This window comes from Lonchura striata, chromosome 6, assembly GCF_046129695.1.
Source record: "Lonchura striata isolate bLonStr1 chromosome 6, bLonStr1.mat, whole genome shotgun sequence".
In the NCBI taxonomy this organism is placed as follows: domain Eukaryota; kingdom Metazoa; phylum Chordata; class Aves; order Passeriformes; family Estrildidae; genus Lonchura; species Lonchura striata.
The window spans coordinates 36,027,094-36,049,547 of record NC_134608.1 but is presented as its reverse complement, the minus strand read 5'-3'; the positions used below and the strand labels follow the sequence as shown (position 1 = coordinate 36,049,547).

Below are 22,454 nucleotides of genomic sequence, written 5' to 3'. Positions count from 1 at the left end.
CTTGAAACAGACAAAAGCGTAGGAACAGTTTGTTACCATCATAACATGTGACATGCTTGCCCTCTTAAATCTATAGAGGCTGTCAATTCCTGCTGCAGTGTGACCTTTACAGCACATTAGGCAGCACCATATGTCATGCAGGCTTTGTTTTATTCAAAGTAAGAGTTTGCTGAGAAGAATGAATGTATTATTCAAAATCTTCCAGATTAAAAATAATAATTTTAAAAGAAAAGTCACTGTTTAAACTTCCTTTATGTAACCTTGTGTTGTAAAAAGTGATGAAGAGAACCCACTACATATTTCTCTCTATTGATAGCTTCATAATGGTATCTAAAGGTACAGAAAGTGTGACTATTCAAACTCTGGTTCAAGGAACTGAACCCTGGAAGTATTTCAGGATTTTACATGCCAGTAGTTTTCTCATAAAAGTTACAGTACTTTAAAGTTGGGGCTTTTGTTCATGGGGATTTTTTTAAGTATGTTTCCTATTTCAATATTAGAATTCTCAGCAATACCTGCAAAGCAAAGAAAACAAATATTCTTAACACATATGTTATGTGAAGGACCCTCAAATATTCAATGCTACTTAGTACAGAAAAAAAAATCTTAGCATAAAAAATTAAAAGAAGAATAACAACAAAGTCTAGAGCAAAAGACAACAAGAAGATATGGTTCAGAATAAAGTAAATCTGAACTGAGATTTTTGCAGCAATTGAATTATTTTTGCTGTTCTTTTTCTTTTCCTATCATCCCATTTCAAACAAAAGCTTCACTGTAGCAAAACTTCCAGAATCTGAAAGAGCTTCTATTCCACTTTTAATAATCATTTACCAAGAATATGCAGAATAGAGGAAATATTTACTAAAATTATTATTATAATCACAATTATTTTTTAAAGAAAATACACTGACACTCTACTTCTCACATATCCAAGGTACAGCCCTACCTTGCAGCTTCTTCAACACAGCTACTTCCATTTTCAGCACTTGCTTTGGCTGCTGAGCTGATTCGACCTTCAGTGCAACATTTTCCCGAGTAAGCAAGTCCAGTGCATCGTAAATTTCTCCAAATCCTCCACCTCCTATTTTCCTCAACTATATTGGGGAAAAAGAAAGAATAAAAACATATTTTAAAGAGGGGAGAAGAAAGAAAATAAAACAGCAATACTTCTTTGTTCTGCCTGTCATACTGCAAACACTGTTATATTACAAATAGATTTTTAAATAATAATAATAATAATAATAGCATCCTTCAGTACATAAAAGAGCTACTGAATAATTGACCAAGGTATGGCTAACCACAGTTTGGAAGAGAACACATCTGATCCCCATCTGCACTATTGTATATAGCATAATAGAAGAGTGCAGTAGTATTCCCAGCATGAATCTGGGCAAAATCAGCATGCTGAATAAAGTCTTTCCTCAAATAGTCACACACAGGCCAGAGATCTTCAAATACAAATACACACTGACGTTTTTAAAATATGCCATCTTTTTCTCTTTTCAGAAATATGTCCACAGAATAATAACAATATAAAGTTATACAAGTTTTTGGACTTCCTGAAAAGAGACAGTGTTTTCTATTATATGGAGTGACTTACAGCAGCTAAATCATAAATTATTAAACATGGCTAAGATTATCTTTTAATATACATCTCAAATGTTACTCACATTCACTTACAATTCACCAATATAATTCTTATTAACAGACAGACTCAAGAAACTTGCAGCACTGAAAGTTTCATCTGTGCAAGAAAGAGGTAAAAAGAATGCTATGGCATACTAATTAGTTTGCACTACATTCAGAGCAAATATTAAAAGGTGTTTTTTTTCATTCTGCTTTAAGTGGTCACGGGGAACAGACACTTCTTTGGTTTTCAATATCAAAAATGTCAATGTTGTTTCACAAAATGCCTCCCCCTAGCTAACATTCTAAAGCTGATAAAAGAGAAAATGACACAAAAAAGAACCGAGACTAACATGGTTTTCTAAATGTCATCTGAAAACATACAGTTGCTAACATTATATGACTACACTGTATAAAATTTCATCTAAACTTTCCAGGGTTCTATAGAGCAGCAATATGCTGACCTATCTTCAGATTCTGAAAAGTAGTCTAATGTCTCCTAATCAACACCATCAGACATTCGACTGAGCAGGAAAAACATTTTTTAAAATAGCCTAGGCTCTATGAATAAAGAAGAAGATAACAGATAACTCATGAATTTTAAGCATAGTACAAGCACACCAGTGAGAATGCATGGTAAAAAAGGTGAGAGGAAAAAGAAAGAGGTGAGACAGCCATCCTCACCCCCTTACAAATGTGGACACGTTTATCATTTAACTTCATTTACCAGCTTTGAGAAATGGCCAGACCACTAAAGACTGCCTTTGAAAGCATTGTTTCTCTGCATATGTGCTTAAAAGAAATTTAAAACAAACAAAATCACCACCACAGCAACAAAATAAACAGATCAATTTATATCCTAGGCTAAAGTACACCAGAATCATTAACATACACCAAGTGATTACACCACTCAGTAGTTCCAGGCACAAATTAACCTCTCTTTGATTGTAGAAAAAAATACTTTCCACATCCTTTGTCACTGAGTCACACACATTCAACAATAAGTCTGTATTTTCCTTGGGTTTTTTCTTGCTGCCAACATCCCTATAGAAGCTTTTCTTGTTGCTTTTCACATCCTTCACCAGTCACAACTGCCAGCTGAGCTCTGGCTTTCCCATATACTCATCGCACAGAGGCAACATTTCCATGGTAATCTTGGGCAGCCCATCCCTGTTCCCACCTTGGGTTCACTTGCATTTTGCTTTCCAGTTCACACAGGTGGTGACCACTAAAACACACTGTCACCCTTCTGTCACATCTACTGAACATCTTTTACCTTGATGAGGACCACATTGCCCTTGTTTACACCTGCATTACAATTTCCCACTTTGTTCATTAGTTTCAGCCTTCTCTTTTTGCATTCAGCATCCCACATCCCAAACTCTTTTTCTCCATTCTCTCTTTGACATCTGTGTCTTTATATGCGTCCAGGCTAAAGCATACAATTTCCAGCAAATTTTATCTTGGTACCTTTGCTTACACTACGTATTGAATGGCATTCTTAAACATATCTAAAATCAATTATCATTACAAGCAAGTCTCTCCAAGTCAGGATGTAATAAATGCTTCAAAGGCAAAAGAGAGGCATGAGGAAAGGCATCAACAAAGGATAAAAGCAACTGCTAACAGACACCACTAGAGGTTGTCGCTGGGGAGAAGATATTTTATAATGTTTTTTTTAATGTTTACTTTTCAAAATATAATCACCCTAAATAGTGTCTAAGTTAAAATTAAATTTAATTGAACATAGTTTTTTAAAACGTTCATGTCCAAAAATTTGAGATATGGTCTTCACAACTGCAATGAACAAAGTCCTCAACAGCAAAAAAAATCCAAAAACCACATTTCAGTTTCTTCTGCTGGGAGTCAATCCTATGAAATCCTGAATTCAGGAAGTCTATCACCTTAGATGCCATCAAGAAATCCTTAATGTTTGCTACAGAAGATAAGAAATTGAAGAGCTACCCACAGGAAACATTTGGCACTCATCTACCTGTAATACTTGATCTGGAAAACATGTAACTGAAAATGTATAATTACATGAAACAAACTTCAGCCTACTTTAAAAAATTTTCCAGAATACACTTATATCATCATCAGTCTTTATTACATAGGAAAGAAAATAAACCTGAAGAAAACATCAGACAATTAAGTGGTTTTGTGGGTAGTAATATATTAGTATGTTATTACCTACTGTATTTTGTATATTATTGTATATAAAATTGCATTTTATATTATTTGATCTGATTCAAGACTGTGCTTTCTGGTTTTACTTCACTGCTGTATTGAGATTAAATATTAGAAGGTATTTTACAAATACATATACGCCAGATACTGCTATTTAGGTTCTATTTACCTAAAAGTAAGTACAAAGATTTCCTACACAAAGTTAGTAACAGCTTCCTGCATGTTTAAATGAAAGACAGGGTGCAAGACAGTTGAAATCATTCTCTCTTATGAATTAAAAATTAATGATTAATTAGTATCTTCTATGTTCAGTCTTACAGTTCTAAAAAACTTGAAATAGATGAGTAATATAAAGTAAGCAATTCAGAATCTATTCACAACCTACTACACACACAGAGATACTCTAAACATTCTATTGTGAACTGGCCTTTTTTTTCCTTTTTTTTCTTTTTTTTTTATTCTAAGCAGAAAAACCAAAGTGATCAGAGGTATGGAGAAGAAACTATAAGAACTCAGCCTTTTTCTCCCAGCAAAAATAGCTTCAACTGGATATTATTTCCCTCAAGATGCAAATCAAGGATATGAACAGCAAAAGAGAACAGAGCTATTTATGGCAAAGCCAATGCTGGCTCACAGTCAAATGAATACAAATCACCTGAGAATAAATCTATGCCATAAAATCCAACAAACAAAAGGAAGAGCAGCGAGGCCCTGAAAGATCTTCCTATAAGGAGTAACATATCTCACAAACCTACTGGCTTCAGGGGAGGGCATCTGACTGATCTCCAAAATGAACTGATACAGTCACTGGCTCATTGGGTTCAATATACTGACAGTACTCTTCCAGTTGTGCATGGTTTAGGCACTACCTTGGGATTTAATAACTCTCCTAGATCCTTATCAGGAAAACAAAAATAACCCACTTTAAATTGTCATAACTTTTCTTTAAAGTAGGGTAAGAGAAACAAGGAGTTTTAAAGCTCATTCACAATTTAATGTAAGTATTAAGCAAAATATATCTCACAAGAACTTTTAAATTAATTTCAAAGCACAAACCACTTCTTTCCAAAAAGATGTTTCAAAGAAGATACAGAATTGTAGGAAGGTATACTCACCACCTTCCATCTTTCTTTGACCAATATTCCCACACTGAGGATATCAGGCTGATCCCCTCCTCCACTCATTGCAACCTCCTGAGGTGATGGAGCTGCTATGCAAAGTCTGCGTCAGTAGAAACCATCCAGATCCCAGGAATGGCTTCCATTTAACCAGTCACTGCAGAAACAGAGCAGAACTCGGTGATTAACAGAATAACAAGAAATACAGCACAAGTTGTGTTTCTCACTCAGCACCTTAACTAGGTTTTGTACCCCACAGTGACTAACTTTTTCAGTCAGTTTCCAATACAGAAAAAAATTCAAGGACAGCCTTCCTTAATTTTCCAATTTGCTCTCTCCCAAATCTCCAATACCAATCTCAATATAGAACTAATGAACTTAAACATTTTCAGAGTCATATTCCACAAGCAGTTTCAAATTGCTGCAAGGTATAATTGAATTTAAACTTAATTTTAATAATTCCTATTTAAATTAACAATTCCTTAAATAATATAATTAATAACTTATTAAATAATTGTTTAATTAATTTATGGTTCTATATAACATTAAAATAATATTAACAAAAAATTACTGTGTTGAAAATAGATACTTAAATTTGAGTTGCACTGCATACACACTACTTCACATTTTATAATGCGTTTCACATAGCTACAATTATTTCTGATAAAATACATCTAAAGTACAATTATCTCAGGGTATAAACAGCAGTCTTTGGTAAGAAAAAAATCCTGTCTTTGGTAATTTTGACAGTTTATTTCTTTTAATTTTCTGATTTTAACAATCATTGCTGAATTGGATTATAGATAGCATTATAAAAAATTGTACTTTGGAGATTAGCATATCCATAATGGCTTCCATCAGCAACTACTACAACCAATTAAAAGCTTATTTCAATTCTTTGAGCTTTTTTAGGACTGTGCTTATTGTTTCACTGGTGTAATTAAACAAATGTAACTCTTTGTATAAGCCTTCTTATCCAAAGACAGTACTCTTTGAAAAGTATATTTGCTTTAGGTTATTTCTGTGGCTTTCAAATTAGCATAACTGCAAGTGAACAATGCTTCTCTCCCTGAATCAACACACATATGATATGCAAAATTAGTAAAAACATTCTGATTTAAATCAGCATTATGGCCTACCACGTGGCTAACTGCCAGTCTTACTACTGGGACTAAATTATGCTTTTTTAGTAAACACTCCGCTGCTTGTTTTAAGACAAACATTTGTTTAATACAACAGTAACTGTAGGTTGTTTCCATGTTCTTTGATATTCCTTTTTCATATTATATTTAAGCCTTTTTGCTCCAATTGGACATTATGACATTTGAACCAACTCCAGATAAGACAGACCCCTCTGGAGAAACATTAATCTGGATTAGCGGAGGATCTAAATTTACACCCAATGAGAGTGGCTTACATGCCTGTAAAGGACTGTTCATTCAGAATACATAGCCTAAATTGGTTTAATTCAAATAAATGAAAGGAAACCAAACTAAGGTTGTGTATTGTGAGTAACAACATCCATCCTGCAATTTAATCAAATCAAATTCTACCAGTGATAGTAAATTCACCCCTGCAGACAAGGTCAAAATTCTAAAAAGAACTAGAGCCATTTTTGTGAACCCCTTAACATTACTAACCACGGACCACACTCACTGTCCTTTCTAACAGAATTATCATAACACAGTCCACCACCTGCCATCAAAGCATGGGTTGGTCTTGACAAATAAATTGTCCACTTCTATATTGGAACTTCAAGAGGGTTTATTTCTTCCTGATATTTGCTTAAAACAAGTAATGGTGAAATGGCAGTAAGGCCATTTTCAGCACAACATTTCACCAGAGCAAAATCTAAAATCTCAAATAAGATTTTTGCTGAAGCTTTCAAACATGAGCAAAATTCATTACCTGTAGCAAAAGGTATTTGCTTTATTAAATCAAAAATATGACATTTCAGAGTTTTTTGTTAATTCTGCTATCAGCCGTGACTTGATTCCTGATTTACACTTAACTTTTTCTTTTTAAAGACATTTAAATTTACAATTTATAGTCACAACTCTGACAAGTATTTCTGAGAGCTATTAATTTGTGGATTCTTGAGCAGACTAACAGAACATCAGCAATTGGCCCAGAATACAAAGGTCCGACACATACATTCAAAGGAACACCCTGTATTTTAAGAATTGTTATAGAAGTCTATTACTGTATGTCATATCTGCATGGCCAGGGTAACAAAATCTTCATTTGTACACAATTCCTCAATCCTATTCTAATACGCTAATTCCTTGTTAAATCCTAGATCATTACAAAGCAACCATATCTATTCTATATAATCAAAACCAGGTATTGAAAGCAATAAAGCACCAGGACCCACTGAACAGTCATGCATGGGAGGAAAAAGGTCTCTCGTGAAGACAAGGTGCTAAGCTCCTCCTGAAGCTTAATAATCAACTGCAAGCATTACAAACATGCTGAAGTCAAATTGAAGAATCCTCATTTTTTCAAGACTTGAAGTAAAGCAGAAGGATTCAGTGACAAATTTCAAGGCCAGAAGGCTTGAAATTGGTCCAAACCCTTATTTGATCAGGCTACTTCATAACTTCAAACACTTTCAGTGAATTAGCACACACTAATATGTAAGACTCCAAACGTTCTTCACTGTTAATATATTCTAGTACATTTCTTTCCTCACAATAAACATAACTTGCTTTGTTTCAAGGTTTAATACATTTAATTTAAACTTTTTACCACACAACTTGGTTCCAGTTTTGGTAAGCAAATTCCATTTCCAGTAATTTCACTTCATTTAAACATCTAAACATAGTTTTTTTAACTTCCTGTAAATTAATACATTTAGCTTTAATCCTTCCTTCACAGCCTTGGGTCTTTTATATGGTCCTCCTTCAAAACCCCTCTCCTTGCCCCACATTTTTCTTGAGGTATGGACAGCAACATTGAGTTAGACATCCACATTGAATTATCATACCAATTCCTAATAAGGAGAAAAGTGGTTTTCTTATTACTTCTTTGTGACAGAAGTCTTATTTCCCTAATTTAAGTCCGAAAATGCTTTATACTTTTGCTGAACCACAACACTATCAGATGCTTATACACCTCCATCCTTACACTCAGGCATTGCTACAAGAATACGGCTTTTAAAGACCTTATTCACAATCTAATCTAGGCAGAATTCCATTGTTCTGATGTATTCTCTAATGGTCTTAACACTGTATAATCTGAAAATCTGTTAATTATTGATGTACTGCAGTGGATAAATATCTTTATATTCCTTACCTAATAACAGAAAATGTATATTCTAGTAGGTGCCATTTAGGTTACAATCACATTCCCCAAATTTATACAAAAGAAAAGGACATTACTAGGGATTACTACATTTAAAGGACTTTCGGGGAGATATAAATTATGCATTCTTTGGAGGTGGTTCTCAGGTCAAGATTGAAACTGAAATGTCTGAATTTGGAAGGATTTAAATTCAGACTGTTTGACCCATTCCAAATTTCACAGATGACTTAACATCTCATAAAAGTAAATACAGTTGCATTTGTATTACTGAAATACATTGGTTTCAGCATAGGTCTTTAACAGGCTACAATGCTGTTAACAATTTAAGAAAGCTCCAGCATGCTCTGTATTCTACTGAAGCAGATGAATAATTAATTACACACAGTTAAGGTGCAAGTTTTCCCTTACTCATTCAGCAAATTAATCCTTTAGTGCAGTTTTTTAGGTGGCAGTAAGGCCATTTTCAGTACAACAAACACCTCTTTACAATTCTCCTAAAAAAGTAACAGCCATTCTAATTGCAATATATCTCATAAAATTCTGTATTAATCAATTTTCTTACCAGATCAGTTTGTCACTTCAGAGGACCTTTTCAAGATAACACAACTACAATGAAAGACAATTAGCCCTCTGTCAAATTTATTTCCAGGTGAGAGGTCACGGAGTACCTAGGACAATACAATGAGGATAAATTGCTCCATAACATAAGCCTTTGCTGAAAACTGATTGCAGTATAAAACAAGAACAGGTAACTGAGTATTAGAGCTAATATTCACTGATTTTAACTACACATTAGCCCTGCAAAAGATGAGTTTACCCCATCCAAGTACACTAAGAGATTATATGGTATTTGAAAATCACAGTGCAAAATTTCCAGAAAAAAAGCAATCATTTAATGTAATTTGTGTGCATGTATATAATTCCCTTAGAGATAGCCTAAAGTAAAGAACCTCTGCTTACCAGCCTGTATAGAGTTTAAATTCAGACCTAAGGTTGAGAAATCACAGACAATTTTGGCTAAATGGATGTATTTTAAGTTCCAGGACAAAGCAAGGGAGCACAGAAGATTACTTCTGTTCCATAGAAAGGAATACATGCCCTGTTGCCTCCGCTATGGAATAGTATCAACCTTTGCTATTAGGAACTCTGAGCATACTAAGAGCTCTACCTTCCTGCCTCAGTTCATTCAAAGAACGAGTATATTAATTAGAATCTACCTAGGATGGTTTCCATTTCTCTATTTTCTATTTTTAAGCAGAACTGAAGGAACAAAGAACATTTAAAAGGCTAACATAAAGAGAAAATCAGGGCGGGAAATGTTCAAAGGTCTTAATTGCACCACATTTACGGTAAAGTCCACTGTCTTAGAAAGGCTAGGAACATGTTCAAATTGTTAATTCTAGGGACAGAAATTATTTAAATTCATCTATTTGAACATCCAAACTAGAAAGCCATCCTACACTTAAACCTGAATATTTTCTAAATACATTTATTAAAAGCTGCTGTTTTGAAAATCATCATTCACTGCATCAATGAGAAAACTGAATTTAAAATCTTGACTTAAATTTGCAATTGTACTGGTTGTGAAGAAAATCTTTTTAAAAACAGAACCTATGTCATTTTAGGTTTTTCTTTCTCAAGTGTTTGGGTGCCAAAAATACTCATCACCATTTGCAGATTCCAGGTGTGAAAAGCTCCCAACTGCCTTGTGTGCTATTGCCAAAGAGTCTGCATTTCCTTCTGGCAACTTCTGCAGTTGTTATTACAAAGGTGGCGATATTTTCTCAGTTGGAAAATAGAGTTAAAAATATAACGTTTCGTTTCAAGCTTTATTTTAAAAATATATATATTTCAAGCTACCACGCTATTTGCAGTTTGCAAGAGACTTCAGTACCAAAATACTATGAAAACCAAGTAAGGCAAAGTTTATCAAATGAATGTATTATCTTTCACTAAACCAAATAATTAATGTAGCAAAACCATACAAGTTTTAGGCACACAAAACCCTCCTCAAGTCCAAAACAGAATTTACAACTTGAAAAATAAATTTGACTTAAAAGAATTTGCATTGAAGTAAACTTCAGTATTTCTTGATCAGACCAACTGAAATAAAGGGTACTCTACATCTTGCCATAAAGAAAGGAGAGCATCGCATGCACATGACAGGGAGAGATTATATGGCTGTGACACCTATCAGAGAAATAGAATGTCATTTATTTCTATAGAAAACCAGAAAAAATTGATCAGGGGAGAATTAGACCGAGTTATATATCAGAAACTTTATTTAATCCATGACATTTTTACCATGGTATTTTTCAGATGTGTGAGTTAATTTTCTAATTTGATCAGTCCCACTAGAGCACAAAGGCTTATGTCAGAAAAAGAGAGAGAATATAAATTAGCTGTAGGGAACAGGGAAAGGCTGGACAACAGTGCTGCTTTCAGCTGAAACCAGTTGTTGAACTTCAGCCTCAGGTACAGAGGCTTTAATACTATTGTGGAAACCTAACACTTGGGGAAGTGAAATTCATCCTCAATTATTTCCCACATCTCTGAGTGAGCTCCAAATCAAAAAGAGGATTGTGAAACCTTATTAATTACTCAAAAATTAATTTTAAAACACTAAAAGTGTCACTTGTTTCAAAAAGAAAAGCTGTATTTCTGTGTCTTAGATTCACCAAGACTGTTGTGGTACTGACAACAAACCTAAATAGAACTAGAATCATGGATTTTTGCTATAAAAATTAGTTTTACTTATTAAGTCTTCTTCAAAGAAACGTGAAAATGGAAAGTCAGTTCTGCAATTACCTTAATTATACAAGGTTTTACAATAATAATTTTTAAGATCCTAGGAAAATTTTCATTGTAGGAAAGTGGTAGTGAAGTGTGGTTTTGAACAGACAGCTTGAAGTCAAACAATTAAGATATTTAAAACAGTGGCACAGTATTATAATAAGAAACTAATTATAGTCTGGATTCATCAGCAAAATTAAAATCTTTGCTTCCTGTTTTTTAAAATGTTGGAATAGTAAGTCATTCTCTTATGATAAACTCAGAATATTACTAGTTCACCATTTATATTCCAAGGAATAACACAAATAGATCTTTTAAAATGCTCCAAAGTCTTGAACTTTTGACTAGTACTGTCTATTATTTCATAAATCCATTTTCTCAGAAAGGAAAAGTATAAATGCCCAGCATATGCATACAACAAAAAACTAGAGACAAGGCGGCAAGGAATACAGTGCTCTGAAGAACTTCTTCCAAAGCCTATGAAACTTTTCAGAGTAGATACATAAAAATTTACAGAGGAGAAGAGCTGCTGCTAAGAACTGTGTGAGAATGATGCAAGGAAATATACACAGCTAAATGTTTAATCCAAACTACTAAAGTTCAGGGCAAACTCTAATTATAAATGGGAATAACACTTTTTTGAAAAATACAAGAAAATTGGCAGAGAAACTTTGATAAGATGTTCAGATAGACAGCATGTGAATAGCAAAATGTTGTCTGCACTGACAGCACTCAAGTGATCAAGAGAGCTGCCAGTGGCACAGAAGCAGCTCAGCTGGCAGCCACATGACTGCTCTCACAGCATTGAGCTCAGCCTGCAGCCCAGCCATGAAGTGACCTGGACTCACTAACAAAACCTGAGCATTCTCTTGATATAGCAGTGCAAAAAGCACATCACAAAGACAAGGTGAGTGAAGCCTGACTGCTTGCTAAGCAGAACAGGAAAAAGAACAGAGGAAAAGATCTTTTTTCAGTCTGTAATGTCTGATCTCTTAGCATCCTTATCTTCAAGGCACGTAACTAAATCTGCTGCAGTATTGTGATAAAGAGAGGACACTACCTGTGACTAGATAGGTATGCCATCTCCCTAAATACAGCTCTTAAATAAAGCTCTTCTTTTTGCTGATGTGTGAAATGAGGACAGCAACTACTACAGCAAAGCAGGATGACTCCAAAAGAGCCTAACTGACAGGAAGATGGAACCTGAGGGAGTCCACATTGTGCAGGACATCTACCAAACTCTGATAGGCCTCCTCAGCCATCCTGCCACACAACACAGCAATCCCTGAAAGAGTTAAGGAGGAAAGACACACCATCACATTACAATACCATCACATTTATGCAGTAACACCTCAGTTGTTCAAGGAACATTGTACTTTTCAGCAGCAGATCAAGAATGTTAAAAAAGTCAGGCACAAAGAGAAGATGAAAAACCACAGTGACACTCTTGCCAAGACCAATTCAACACTTCTGTCAACATCCCTAGCACCAGAGGGTAGGACACAGCCACATAAATGGGTCCTTATGCCAAATGACAGGAGAGGTGGGAAATGGCTTGGTGCCTGGCTCTGGTGAAGGAAAGTGGCAGTAAGGCAGGTGAATAAACATATGATATACTGCCAGCAGAGCAGCACAAGTTACTACTTTATCTTCAGTTTGGCATGGCTGTAGAGAGAGGTTCTGTACAGTGCCAGGAAGTCTCTCTTGTCCACAGAATATTCCATAATGATCACATGGGCTCAGGCAACATCAAATCTACAAGTACAACACACAACAACAAAGGAGATAGGTATATCTCATCTAAGACTGCCTATCCACTTTGTCCCTAAAAAATATTGGTGCTGGAAACTACAAAGGTACAAGAGCTCCAGTCAATAATGTGGGTTGGTCAGAGTATGCACTTGTTTTATAGCTGCAGTTGAAGGTGGCTTCAAGCAACAGTGACTGAAACTTGAGCTCCTAATCCAAGGTCCTTCAAGGTTTGAAATGGAAGGCAGGTATTAAAGAACAAAATGGAACTTTGGCAAAGGTATTTAAAGTTGGGACAAATCCAAAAATATCAACTTAATTTGCAGCAGAAAAAAAATTAGGTTAGACAGGAGAAAAGCAGATAGCACAGACAGCTAATAAGAAGAGGAGACATGCTGCATCAGATCAAAGAAGCACCTAGTCCAATCTTCTGTCCCTGACTATTGCCAGCAGCTGATGTCCAGGGAAAAATACAAAGACACAGAAAGCATATGATCACCCTTGCCAGAATATTTTCTGGGGACACAAAACACAGAGTGCCAAGGATGGTATTTAAGACTTTTTCTGTCTCCAAGTTCATCAGAATTTTTCTGAACCATTAAAAATTTACCACCCATAACACTCATAAAGCAAATTGTAACCTAATTCCATGCTGTGGGAAGCACATCTTTGTTTCCAGTTTGTCTTTTGCTAGTCCCAGTTGAGGTTCATTAACCCTTGTACAGGAAGGCAGTGTATAGCTGCTCCCTGTTCACCTTTCAGTCCCACACAGGGAATACACCCTTACCATATACCTCCTCATTTACCTCTTCATCTATTTGGTCTTTCACTGATTTTGATCACCACCTGTGTGCTTTTTCCAGTTCTATTACATCCCCTCTGAGATGTGGAGACCAACATTGGTAGTAAGCACTAGCCTGTTATTTTCACAGAACCTGAAAGACCACATTCAAAATAATGAAGTTCACCACTGAATATTTTAAAATTATTTATCTTATGTGAACTGCTTTATGATAATTTTTATTCATAATTACCTCAGAGTAGCAAGGTCTTTCTCCAGTTCTTCTGTCTTCATATCTGCTAATTTTAATACTCTTGTATCACCAGACTATGTAATTTGAGTATTTGCATCTTGTCTAGATCATCTGTAAATATACAGTACAGCACAGGGAGCTATGCTTTTTAGGCTGATGAGTTATCATTTATTAAGATCAATATTTTCACTCAGGTTCCATTAAAAAATATTTTTGCACAAAGTGTCCACATATAGAAAACCTGACTCATCATCTTCCATCTGGATCATTAACAGTTCTGCTTTCAAATTTGGAATGGATTCCTTGGGTAGTTAAACACAACGCTTCCTCAAAAGAAGGAGACAGACTGGATAGGGCCATGAACAATCTGGCAACCATGGCAGGGGTTGGATCAAGATGATCTTGAAAGTCTCAAACTGTTAAAGGGAAAATTGAGACGAACTGCTGGGTGACTCCATGGTACTGTATGACCAGGAGATAAAAAGGCAAATGAGGTTCTATGTGTGTACATATAAAATTATGTCTATCAGAAAAATAATAATTAACTGTTATTCTTAAATACATTAACATATCCTAACTGTTCATTAAGCACATGAGAAACTATTAGCAATCAAGAATAAGACCTTGTTATTATGATATAAGAAATATTGTAAGTAAATATTCAGTTAGAGAAGAACCAAATGCTAAATAGCATTTAACTGCTAAATAGCAGTCAAAACCAGTTTAATCTTAGGAATTCAGACGAAGCAGATGACAATATGAAGATCATGTATATATCCATGGTTCATCTAATATCTTGAATATAACTAATATCTTGACTAAGTAATATCTTTAGTATTGCATACAATTCTAGCCCTTCCCATCTCAAAAAAAAAAAAAAAAAAAAAAGGAGCAAGATATTCAGGGAAAACAGGGATACAGACTAAGGGATACAGACTAAATTCCACATGAAGTAATGACTTACAATTTTTTTCCAAGGGAATCAGCTATTTATAATGTTATTTAATAAAGGGACAGAAAAAAAATCAAAATAAGTCAGCAGGAGCCAGAGTCAGAGCAAACTAATCTCTGCAACTTCTTGTGAAAGGATACTGTGAATACTAAAGTTTATAATGGTTCAGGTGAACAAACATCAATATGAAAAAAGTATATGAAAAAAGTACTCTGTGTTACTGAAAACAAATATTAAGTATATTTAGTGCAGGAAGTTCCTTACTAAAAAAAGGGAAAAGAACTGGAGGGAAGTCCAATTTATATTATCTGTGATTTTGTACTTTCCTTAGGCATCCATATATGACTACTATTGAATACAGATCTTTACTCCAGAATTTTACACTCATACATTATGTTTGCAAAGATGGAGAGAGGACAAAGAAATTATGCTCCCTGTAACAACATAAATTCAAATTATTTGAACTGATGAGATGCAACTCAAAATATTGTGCAAAATTTTCTGTCAGTTATCTGAAAGATACTACCACCCTTAAGCTGTTGACTAGCTAGCTGTTGTGGGAATGGCATCATAAAGCAGAACAATTTAACTCAAATAAACTCTTCTTTTCTGGCACTTATGTGAAATTATCTTGAAAAGATAATACTATAAACTCTCAGGAACTCTAAATACTATTTGTTCTATCGCTTCAACTTTCTATTTTACATGTTTTCCCTTCCACTGGGAGCTGGGTTTAGTGCTGTCTCAGTGTTTCCATATGGATTTTTTTCCCTCTAACTTCAGAAAATATTTGGAAATGCCTCTAATCTTTATACTCAAATAATTTGATAGTTTTAATTCAGAGAACCAATATATTAATACACATTTCCTAACCTCAAGACTATCTCCATTTTAATAAAGTTAATGCAAGACACCCAGAGTCCGAATTTTGACAATGAAAATTCACAGAACACATTTTAATTCACCGACAGTCAGCTACAGCAATGTTAGAGTTTGAATAGAAAGAAAACTTCAATGTAAAAACTGGTTGTTACTTCTGGCAGCTGCAAAATATATTGCAGCAATTTTTATATAAGTGACAGGACAAAAATTTTAGACTGCTGAATGTCTGAGCTTCAAGAGAAACAAACGTGTAAAACCCCCCACAACAAATGTGATTTTTGTGTCTAGTTTGTTACTTCAATGAACTCTCAATACTTTGTTCAATTTAGAAAAAAAAAATTATATCTCTTATGACTAGCCATAAACAATTGCTGTAAAAGAACTGGAAAGACTTAAGACACTCTTTCCACAAATAAGTTATGATGTAAAACAGAACAAGAATTTCTACAACTTTGTTGCTACTTGATACAATATTCAAATCTCTTAACATTATTTTCACTTTTCTAAATGGTTTTGGTTGGACATTCCTCAACATAATTTCCTAAGGAATCTCTGAATTTTAACTAAATTCTAGTATTTTCTACCTTTCCCATAGAAAACACATTACAGGCTAATTCTGATTACATCCAATACTATGAAAGCTTGCTTTGTTTTGGATTAAGGCATTTTTTTCCCTCATTTTATTCAGCAGATTTATACCTACTTATGATATGGCACTACTTGCATACAAGAAAGAATTATACAAAGATTTCTACATTGTTTGCCAGAGAAGTGATCACACACTTTTAGTGACATAGAACTTCCATCCCCAAGGAGATTAGGCTTTTACCACATCATTAAATATTTAAAACCATACAAGACCCTACAGCATGCAGAAAAAAAAAATAGGGGAAAAGTATGCTTTTTAATCCATTTGTTGGTCACTATCAGTTGTCAAGGCTGATAAAAGGACAATCTGTTCCTGGAAATTTTGTTGAGCTGGTAGCTGGTGATAGGAACAAGAGAAGAGATTCAAGTTTCAGCTGCATTTTCAGAAGTTTCTATTAAAGTGTTGATGGCTGCAGTATTGAATTGCAAAAAGTGTTTTTAATTTCCTTCCATCCAATAGATTTGCTTCAGTCTGGCAGCTAATAAATAAGATTTCAATAACCACTAACAATCATTCAGTAATAATTTTAAAGCTGAAAATTAAAAAAAAAAAAGTGTAAGAGATGCTTACACTTACTTCTAAGAGAAAAAAAGCACTCATGGATAGAGCAATAGTCATATTCTCAAAATATTAGAATATTTCAATCAACTAGCTAAAGATTTCTTTTTTGTATGCATGTGAACTAAAATTGCCATTCATATAGTGATGCATAAGAAATGAAGCAAGTTTGAAAACATGCCAAGGATTTAAAAAAACACAATTCATAGAAATTACTTCCCATCACCATGTTTAGATGACATACAATTCACACACATGAAGCCTAAATAAATAAATCCTCTGGTTTTGCCTTTAACACATCTACAGCCGCCTCCTTCAGGTGCCCTCATGTTTCACTCTGCTCTAGCCTTTTGACTTCACGCTACACAGAATAGCAGCCATGTCAAGAAATCCCAGCTCTTGCCTGAGAGCCATGCAAGCAGCACAGCAGAAGGGCATCCAAAGGTCTCACCAGAAAGGGCCTGAGGAAAAGGAACTAAATGGGAAAGTGAGAGAGACGGAGGAAGGTGCTACATGTGCAAACATGCTCATGCTTCTCTCACATTTCTTGTTTCTACTGCCTCATAATTGCTGAGGTGGCCATCAAAGAGCTTCTCTCTTCAAGACTCTCAGGTATAACTGCATCAAAGCAAAAATCAGTTCAGGGAATCAGAAACATAGTATTATTTATAATACTGCTATGGTAACATATTTTTTTATAAAGAATATGACACAACACACTTTTTAATACATAACTGTATATATACATCACACATCTATGTGTTTTTATGATACACACATATATGCTTACATTATTTACAAATCTATTCCATGTACACTACAGAAATACAGAACTTTGTAACTGTATCAATGAGGATTCATGCATTCAACCATAACTACTTTAAAAAATGGCAGCAGATTTGGCAATGTAGATACATATAGATTCAAATGAATATGGCCTAACACTTACCAAATGGGAATGATATCTTTTTAAGTGAATTACTAAAGTAACGGGAGAGGGGTATGTTAAATAACAATAATTTAAACCAGTGTTATCACTGATGATCTTTACAATATCAAAAAAAAATTTTTTTAAAAGTGATGTGGACAAAAACACAGGATGCAGGACTTTGTAGGTCATGGAGGAAAAAAAAATTAAACTAATATTTCCAGTAAGCTGGAAGTTGTTTATAGATGCTAAGTGTTACTTTCCATATTCATCTTTGGAGGCTGTTTTATAGGATTCTCTTGAGGTGCTTTGTGAAAGTTGTTAGGCTACAGGTAGAATAATGTTTTTTGCCTTTTATACACTGTCTGAAAATTCACCGTAATACACAGTGAATGCCAATGCACTTATAGAAGTTCCTTGGTTGTGGGTGGTATAAGTGCTTTTGGTAAAATTTGGACAGCAAAGAATCTGATCCCAATAATGAATTTAGCATGACTGGAGATATGAGAAAGCCAACAGCTGTGGCTCAGGGAAAACTTTCACAGTAGAGTTTTTTTCTGATATAAGCAGCAAAGGCATATAGCTTATCTGTGCAAGTGCCAGGATACAGTGCTAGGAGAAAAGGAGGCGCTCCCGTCAGTGGCAGCCCTCCTCCGGCAGCGGAGCAGCTGAGCGCTTGCCGGGGACAAGGGCAGCCCGGGCGGGCGGCTCAGCACCGTGGCCAGCTCCGCGGCAGCGAGCGGGGCCGGGCCGCCACGGCAGCCCCGCGCCGCGCCCTCCGGGACACCGCGCGGACTAGTGAGATGCTACCCGCTCAGACAGGTTGAGAAGCGCGCGTTTGAATAACTTGTGTCTTAACAGGAATGTTTAAGGGTTCCTGAAACGCAGAACACTCCAGAAGATAACTGACGTTAAAGTTTGGAAAGGATAAATGAAGCTACTTGGGTAACTATGGGCCATCAGCTGGACATCAGCTCTAAACAAATAAGTGGACTTGACAAATAAAGAACTAAAGGAAGACACTATAGCTACAGCCATTCAATTAAATTCCCCTTCCTATCAAACTAACGTTTTACTATGGCATTACAGGTTTGGCCTATAAGGATAATAGTTATTATGAAACTTCTGCTTCTGTAAGACATCTGAGTTTATATCACATAGTACAGTCTGTTTCTGCCAGAAAATCAATAGATCATACATTAAATAATAGGTCCCAAAATATAAGTGACCTGAACAAATATCTCTCTAACTGCTCCCATAGGAATCAATTTCTTACTTAATACTGAAACATTTTTTACTCAGGAAAAAACAATGAAGTTTGTAGTTGATGCTGAGATCGGGAAGTGATAAGAGATAAGTGGCATCAACAGGTTACAGAGACAACAATCAAACTACACACGTGCCAACTTACATAGAAGAAGACATTATCCATCAAGCATCAAAGAATAAATGGAAACATTACATAACATGATGCACTAATCAGTTACTTCTGATATATGCATATACTGGAGCACTAAAGTTATGACAAGTATGGATGAATAGGCAAGTAAATACTAACAGAGATCATAATACCTCTCTATCCTCATTGTAGGATTGCTGCTACAACATTATATCCCATTCTGGTGTCCAAAATTAAAAAGCTCAGTTCCTTCAGATTATCTAATAGAAATTACTCAAGGAAATTGCAAAAGATCTTCATTCTGACACACATATCATACAAGTAAAAGGTCAAATCTTTAGATTCCTTAAACACATACAAATATCTCCAAGATCTTTAGTTTTCATTAATAAAGGTACTTTACTAATAGAATACTTCATTAACTCTTTCAGTGGATTCTTCATTACTGACAACTCTTAAAAGACACCACAATGATTTTCTACACTATATTTTCTACTACTGCTAGCACCCATAATTCAGGGAAGTCCTAGGGAAGCTGGTTTTACACATAAAGTTAGCCCCAATAATCACAACAATTCCCTTGGCCTTCACACAGTCAGATTGAGTTAAGCGATGAGGCTTTTGTCTTTGAAAGTTAATTATACAAACATATTTCATTATGAAAATACAATTATCCTAGGCATAGTTTGCTGGGACTGTCTTAAGTTCAGAAAAAAATTCCAGGATCAGTTGAAAAAATAAAACACGGCAGAACAACGAGGCATGAAAATCGGTTTATGTATTACAAACATGGGGGTCAAGAGACACAAAAATTATAAGAATTTCCCACAGATCAGAAGAGTGGACAATGCAAGATCAGATTTTAACTATCTTCAAAACAAGTGTACAATTATCCCTACAAACAAAAGAGCAAAGTTTCTCAGAAACCTTTACAGGCTTTCAGTTTATCCCTTACTTAAATAACAAAAAGCAAAAAAGCATTGCTTAACAGTGTTACATGTTTTAGGAAATATTGGCTGTATGTAAATAAAGACATTAAATTCCAAATCTCTCCAAATTAAAGACTGGGCTACAAAAATAATCCTGATTGTATTGTTGACCTATAACCCACCATATTAGTATATTTTAAATGTTTGAACAATTGATCTTTACAAATAATTTGTCTAAAACTAGAAATTTTACTTCAGATTGACTGAGAGGATATTTAATTTGGTAGATATAGAAACAGTTACATACTAGCTTTTCTCAGCTTTATATCTACTTTCTGAAGCCTTTTTACGCTTTCTAAAATCTTTTACCTTTTTATATTCCTATAGTTACACATGACACCATCATGGCAAAGTGTAATAACTCTACATTGATAGCAGTATTCTCTAAGTTTTTGAATTTACATAAAGGAAATACAATTCTATTGACATATGTTGTAAGAATTTTCCTCTTTTTTTTAAATACCAACACCAACAGTCATTAAATTTGCTTGGAGGATATCAAATTTTAAACTGTGGTGAGATATTTTTAAATTTTGAAATAATTATTTAAACAACAACAAGTAATTTCTACTCTGTAAGAGCATAATGTGGATACACAATCATATGACAAGCAGCGTTATGAGATTTCTAATGAGAAAAAGGAAATATTCAATGATATGGGTGAAATATGTGTACAGTCAGATTTTTTTTAGTAATACCAGAAGTATTATATCAAATATATACCAAATAATACAGTTAAGAGAAGTAATAACTACATTCTTATTTATTAAGACTAAGATTCAGCTTTTATGTGTTTCAGAGCAAGGAGTATAAATGCACTTTATAATATGTCAATACTAAATATGAGCAACATCTACTGCATGGCTACTCATATGTCAGCCAAAGTCCTGATTTAGACTATAAATCAATTTTGTCCAAACTTTTACTCCAGGAAAAAGAAATATTTGAGTAAGCCATTACATGGTGATGCAGGGCCTCACAATAGAACTGAAGTATTAACTGCCAGTTCCAACAAGCCAGACGAAGTACAGCTGCTCCCTGATTACGAGGGGAAAATTGACTGATCAAGGAAAGATACATACAGAAGCACTGCCATATGACTGAGGTATCCTGAGCTCAAAATTAATTAAATATATCAGAACAACAGGAAATGTCCAGCCTGAAATCAGCATCCTGCCCAAATTTCCTTCAAATTAACAGAGAAGAAAGTGCACCATCACCTCAAAGCAGCCTTTCACATAAAATGTTCCTCTTTCTCTTGTGTCCTCCCTGAACTGACAATAGGCAGGAAAACCTGCCAGCTGAGCATGCAGGCTACAGTAAACGAAAGGATCTGGTTATGACTATCTCAGCTATGCATTCAGGGTGAAGTTGCACATAACAGCATGACCTAGCAAGATTTACAAACACATATCAGCCAAAAAACAATACAAACAACTCCATTTTTACAATCATTCTGCCAAGTTAGTGAGTTGACTCAGTGTAGCTCAGAGATCAATGGGTGCTAGAAAAGGCTCAGGCAGGGAACATCATTTTCCATTTAAAAGCAGTAGCCAACTGTTAGACCAGTTTAACAATAATGTGCATTTACACCTGCAGGAGTTAACATGTGAAAAATATTCTTATATCTGTGTACATCCATAAATAAACAACAAGTATCACCAGACAGTCAATAACGGAGCTTCTTTCCCACGTACATCTACTTTACTGTGGGAGGGGTAATGATCTACTGGGGTTTGCTCCTCAGCTTCAGCATCAATTTCTTAGTTCTTGGCTGGTCAAGACAAGACCTGACTGGCTTAGCTAGCACGTTGCTCCCACAAAACCAGTCAATTCTTTCTTCATACTAATCTAGCCTGTGATTCTTTCAAGATTTTTCTCTAACCAGATAAATTATTCAACAGGCTTCCTCACTGGATACACTGTCTTGCTCAAAACTGTAGAACTGTAATTTCACCCAAAACAATCATGATTCTCACAATAATATCTAGATTTTAATGAAAAAGCACAAAACATCACACAGAAAAAGAACAGTGATCCAATGTCAATTCCTCTTCTTTAACTCTCAGAGTGCAACATGACAGCTTGTTCTAGGCTGACTTGACTCAGGGAATTATACTTTGATTTTATTTATAGACTACTGTAGATGGAAAATCAAAACATCACATATGAACAGGGCATTCAATTCAATCAAATTCAAGCAATAGCACAGTCATTCTTCATCTGATACATTTTCTATCAGTTGATAATGCCCATTCTAGATCGATTAAGCTCAAGATGCTGATAA

The 22,454-nt window shown here is 34.9% G+C and overlaps 1 protein-coding gene across 4 annotated transcripts in view; it reads right to left on the bottom strand.

The window, feature by feature from the left end:
- The window catches only part of TTBK2 (tau tubulin kinase 2), an 82,662-nt gene that overhangs the window by 55,480 nt on the left and 4,728 nt on the right, over positions 1-22,454 (bottom strand). For 3 of the 4 annotated variants that reach the window (XM_021533521.3, XM_021533524.2, XM_021533523.2), the window contains 2 exons: positions 4,929-5,088; positions 947-1,094 (listed from right to left, as the gene is read on the bottom strand). In XM_021533521.3, the coding sequence (XP_021389196.2) occupies positions 947-1,094; positions 4,929-4,997 (217 nt within the window). In that variant the 5' untranslated portion in view covers positions 4,998-5,088. Of the gene's footprint in view, positions 1-946; positions 1,095-4,928; positions 5,089-8,796; positions 8,903-22,454 lie in introns of all 4 variants that reach the window. The other variant, XM_021533522.3, reaches the window with a different exon arrangement.